General features: G+C 39.3%; 1 protein-coding gene across 2 annotated transcripts; it reads right to left on the bottom strand.

Annotated features, from left to right (window-relative positions):
* Window positions 1-376: 376 nt before the first annotated feature.
* On the bottom strand, window positions 377-5,304 carry psmc3 (proteasome 26S subunit, ATPase 3). 2 transcript variants are annotated; one of them, XM_052148883.1, is made up of 11 exons: window positions 5,225-5,304; window positions 4,671-4,751; window positions 4,452-4,577; window positions 4,165-4,269; window positions 2,741-2,803; window positions 2,390-2,527; window positions 2,093-2,236; window positions 1,722-1,967; window positions 1,468-1,613; window positions 897-978; window positions 377-741 (listed from the first exon to the last, which is right to left on the bottom strand). In XM_052148883.1, the coding sequence occupies exons 1-11, from the start codon at window positions 5,264-5,266 to the stop codon at window positions 631-633; spliced, it is 1,284 nt and encodes a 427-aa protein (XP_052004843.1). In that variant the 5' UTR covers window positions 5,267-5,304; the 3' UTR covers window positions 377-630. The 2 variants fall into 2 exon arrangements, with proteins under 2 accessions (XP_052004843.1, XP_052004854.1); XM_052148894.1 differs by having other exon boundaries at window positions 5,204-5,261.
* Between the last annotated feature and the right edge of the window lie 324 nt (window positions 5,305-5,628).

The raw sequence follows: 5,628 nt of genomic DNA, 5'->3' as shown, positions 1-5,628 counted from the left end.
TCAGAGTTCAACTGAATGACACACAAATCATGGCATTTATATATTCTCTTAAAATTTTATTTGGGCTTTAAGATTTGAAGTGCACAATAATCGGTCATCTCAAATAACTGCGATCAGACGATTATTTAATAATCGCGATAAGCCTAGTCAAATCATTGACATTTAGGTCAGTTGCCTTTTTTCCACTGAGGGTTAATCTATAGGGAGTAAGCTGTACTAAAATCATCTAGAATCCAGTCCAGATCATCTATCATTACATGTTTGAACAATGTTCTTGACTTACTTCTGATTTTCCGAACTCTATTAAATAACACATGAAACATGTCACCGCTGCAATGCAGAATCATAGCGCTCAACACATCAAATAAAGCACAAAACACATTAATGAAAAAAGGTTTGTGTTTTTAATGAATTATGAGATGAACAAAAGGGTTAACTGAAAAATACTCCATACATTATTACACTGAGGCAGCCTATTCTTATTTTGGCTAACCTATTTCATCAGAACCTGAAGATCTTTCAGAATAGAACTGGATCCCAACAGCACAGGTGAATAGATGTGCTTCATCCTGACACTTGACCACTTACACACTCTCTAACACACACTCACACATACAGTCTGCCACTGCATTAAGCATAGTACTGCAGGTTGGCCTTCTTCTTTGCCTGCACTTCCAGTATGCCCTCCATGTAGTCCTCATGGTTGAGTTCAGTGGCCCCACGCCGCAGAGCAATCATGCCCTAAAACACAAAAGACAACAATAAAAAGTAAGGAACAGTGACTATGTAGCATAAAATGATTCCAAAAACAGGTAACCTTTCACCAGGGCCTTAAACACAATGTTAGGTACACAAGCTCATGTGAGGGCAAAAATAATTGTAAAAATCGTACTTACAGCCTCAACACACACAGCTTTACACTGAGCTCCATTGAAGTCATCAGTACAGCGTGCCAATTCTTCATAGTTCACATCAGGACTACAGCACACAGAAATAAAGACAAAATAGGTCAACAAAATGTTCAATGATGCTTTTTACTGCATTATAATCTAATAACATTAAGCATAACAGGTGTACTTAAGTTTTACAGACTTTTCACAGTCCTGCAACCCACATAAAAAAGCAAATTAGCTCTTAAAGTGTAGAGTGCAGCATTGACATAAAAAATGCTCAGATGTTTGGGGTGCGTTTGGGGCAGTCTCCTCTTTGCCCAGCAAGTGATGTCCTAGCAACCGCCTAGTTCGACTATGCCTAGAAACGGCCCTGATCCCAAGACACTGTTGATACCAAGTCTTTCAATTGAAATAGGTGCTCAATCCACAAGATATATTACTCATCATGGCCATGTTTTGCTGCATCAACCTCATCTTATAGTAATGGGGTCTTTATAGTAAAGGTTAATATGTGCTCTGACCCCCCTCACTAATGGATGTGACAAAATATAGACTCAAAATAAATGTTTAATACCAGACGTTCATCTTGCGTGAGTGAATCTGCATAATGCGAGCACGAGCCTCCTCATTGGGCATGGGGAACTCAATCTTACGATCCAGACGACCTGAACGCAGGAGAGCCGGGTCCAGGATATCCACCCTATTCGTTGCCGCAATAACCTGGGAAAAACAGTCAAAACATAAGAAATACATTTAAAAGACCACAGGCATGTGTTTAAAAGACCACAGGCATGTGTTTACAACAGCGTTATGAGCGCGAGTTTGTACCTTCACTTGCATGTTGGGTTGAAAGCCGTCTAGCTGGTTTAGCAGCTCCAGCATGGTCCTCTGCACCTCTCTGTCTCCAGCCTTCTCACTGTCAAAGCGCTTTGTGCCGATAGCATCCAACTCATCAATGAAGATGATAGAGGGAGCCTTCTCCTTGGCAAGAGCAAATGCATCACGTACCAGTTTGGCACCATCACCAATAAACATCTGCACCAGCTGAGGGCCAGCCAACTTCAAAAAGGTTGCCTGAGAAAAGATAGAGACTAAACGAGGTAAAGTGTGATACATCATCACAAACTGTAGGGAATGCTAATAAGTACTACACTGATGAAGAGTAGTTGTTAGTTCTTTCTCACTTTGGGTCACTGTACCTTGGTTTGGGCTGCACAGGCTCTGGCCAGGAGGGTCTTTCCTGTGCCTGGTGGTCCGTACATCAGAACTCCCTTTGGTGGTTGGATGCCCAGATTCTCAAACTTCTCTTTGTGGTTCATGGGCAGAACAATTGCCTCCACCAGCTGCAAATGGCAAAACAGTGAGCTCAGAAATCAGTCAACAGCAACTTTATCTACCAGATTGTAGTTGTGAGTTACTGGACAGAAATCAAGCCAAGACTGTGCATCAGTGGTCTTATAGCTTAGTAAGACATGGCCTGTTTTATCAGCCAGTACCTCTTGGATCTGTTTGTCAAGGCCACCTATGTCGCTGTACTGCTCTGTGGGCCTCTCATCCACCTCCATGGCTTTAACTCTTGAGTCATACTCAGTAGGTAGAGTCTCAAGAATCAGATAAGAATCCTTATTCACACCCTGTGAACAGGTGCAGACATTCATTTAACACATTTCTAGACAACATTTTTTTTAACAACATTTTAACATTTAATTTGAGAGCAATAATAATGATAAAACAGGTTCTTATGCTTATCCTGAAAACACAGTCGACTAGGAAAGTCAATTTGACTTTATCCAATGTTCAATTAGCTAATTATTCAATGTTACAGGCTACAACATATGTTCACTTACCACAAGATCACCAGGTTTCAGTTTCTCAGCATCCACCAAACCAATCACAGGTAGGAAATAGGTCTGCAATTACAGCAATAGACTTTATATGCCATAAAACCAGTAAGTAAACTGTAAATCCTGCATAACTCAAGCACATCTCATTTGATGTTTTGAGATGGAGACTGGTATGTGACGAGAAGTCTCACGACGAACGGTCTTGTTGTGTGCGCACTCCTGCGACAGGCCGAGAAAAGTCCAAGATGCTACGACAGCTTGATATCTAGACGTCTTGTTGTCGGGTGTGCGAACTATCCCAAAGAGCGAAAGTGGCTCAGACACACAACCAATTAAATATTGAGAGAGCACAAGGAGGGCAATTATAGGTATTAGGAAGCAGAAGACGAAAAATTATCTGAAAATAAAATGAAACATTCCCCACTCCTCCCTACCTGCTGTCTTTATTATTTTCAGCAGTTTTTTCCCCCATTGCAAATTAGCGCAAATACCCATAAAAACAGGCGCAAGCTGTTCTTTCATGTTTTTTGAAAGAGGAGAGCAAGGTATTGTGAAACAGGATACAAAAATAATTAGAAAATAAAATCTCCCCCACATCTCCCTAATTGCTGTTTTTATTATCTGCTATTTTTATAATTTTTTTTCCTTTGCAAATGGTGTCAATAAGTGTGAAATGGGACGAGAGCCGTTCTTTCAAGCATAAACTGCGTGAGACTGTGTATGAATTTTGCCATCTTAAGTTGATGCATTTTGGGGTGATGATTTTTAAATGGGAAGACGCTAAAGGCAGCTGTAACGGTCGTTTTTAGTTTGTCAGTTATGTGCAGATTTAAAGGGAAATAAACGTACAATGTGAAAATTTAAAAAAGTGAATGCATGAACATGCACAATAAAAACACAGATATGAGGAGCATGCACATCAGAAGCTCAATTACTGGTAATGCACTAAAATAACTGCTCTAAACACCATGTTTTTGAATAATTAAGAGAAACTAAGAACAGCTTTTTTTGTTTATTTTTTGCGCTTTATTTATTATCATTCACTAATACACAGACATAATGATTGTTATATGTCCTCTTATTTGTGATCGGATCACTTAAAATGCATCTTAATACCAGTGTAAACATGGCCTTAGTCAGGGACGAATGGCCATGTAGTTGATACACTGCAGTCCTGTGGTGTTCAAACCAGCACGACCAAAAACAGGACTGCAAGTCCCAGGGCGCCAACTGCAAGTTGTGTAATGCACACTTGGCTTAAATAAAACAAAGTAACTTCATTAAAACCTATTCAAACAGGAACCAGGATTTAGACTGAAATTGTCAAACATCAACAGAGTAGGAAAGAAAAACATGACGGAAATATATGGCCACACAAAAACAAGATAGCCATCATATCGTCTATTCAAAAAGTATGATTGTCCCACCTGCCGCGTGGATGTTTTGATGACGGCACATTTGCCCTTCCTCTGAGAGTCCAGATCAATGTTTGCTCCATCTTCTTCTTGATCATTAGGATCAACATCCAGCAGCTTCCGTTCAAACACACAACAGAGCCAGGTGTTAACGCATGAAGTGCTTTAAATCCATTACAACAGTCAATGGACAAACTGAACTTACGAAGATGAACATTCAAAAGGTTCCTTACAGCCCTATGCCTGATTCTAACAAGCCAAAAGAGATTTCTAAATGAAAGCTTTAAACAGTTCCTTACCTCTATGACGTTAGAGACGAGGTAGGGCAGAGTCTTGTTCACTTTGATTTTCTCTGTGTTCTCTTTGATCTTGTCTTTCATGGCTTGCAGCTCATGAGTGACACGCAGAACCTCACTCTTCATGATCTGACATTACATGCATTCAAAGAGATTACAGAATTGCACGCAGCCACTGAAAACTCTGCACACTAGACTTAATGAAAATATCTTGCTTAGTACCTTAATCTCACTGTCCAAAAGACGAGTCCTTTGGACGATCTCTTCTGTGGACATCTTAAGGACTTCCTCGCCGATACCATCCTGTAAAATACATTCAATGAGAACAGTTATTCCTGAATATAGGTTGTTTGCAGTAGCAAACAAATCCGCCTTCATTAGAAGCATAAATAGCAGATCTTTCATAATCATGTGTAATACTTAGAGACAATGTCAAACTTGATGTGAGAAGGAAGAAACAATGAACATGATCATACCGGGATCACAGTTAGCTCATCTGTGCTACTATCTGGCTAAAGTTATCCGAGCAAGTCATCTAATTTCCACGACATATGCATAGATATATTGATGCAATTCTCGACTGGATTAAAATCAGAGCTGTCCTAGCCCAGTTTATTACTCAATAAATGAACCAGAGTGAAATTCACTGCGTCATGCAAAATGTGACCTAAACAGCGCTCACATATAATTAAAATAGGTTTATAATATTTATAAACAACTACAATATTTAATAGTTTTAGAAAATGGGTTACAACCTAAGAAAATAGAAAACAGACCTCCACCTCATCCCAAACTGATCTGTCATTCAACGACGACATGTTGAAATGCTGTTTCTTCCCAGGAACGTGTTTATGGTTTTTGTGGATCAGAGTAAACGCCACTGTCCCCATCAGGCGCGGATGAAGTCAATGACTCTTAAACTGCTTTATGTCACATTTGTTAATTCGTACTTAATAATAATAAAAAAATAAAAATAAAAAATAAAAAACATTGTTCTGTTATAGTAGTTTGACAAAGCCAACCTACTGTTATTCCACAAATACTTTCTTTAGGGATTTTTCAAAATACCTAAACAAAGATCAAAATGTCTGACTGTAACTCCTGCTTTCAAGGTTTAGCCACCAAACTCGGCACCTTCAGACTGGAATAGAGTCAATAGTTTTTGGTTTCAGATGACATT

This window comes from Xyrauchen texanus, chromosome 2, assembly GCF_025860055.1.
Source record: "Xyrauchen texanus isolate HMW12.3.18 chromosome 2, RBS_HiC_50CHRs, whole genome shotgun sequence".
In the NCBI taxonomy this organism is placed as follows: Eukaryota; Metazoa; Chordata; class Actinopteri; order Cypriniformes; family Catostomidae; genus Xyrauchen; species Xyrauchen texanus.
The sequence above is the reverse complement of the archived record's forward strand: the minus strand, read 5'-3'. Positions and strand labels throughout refer to the sequence as shown.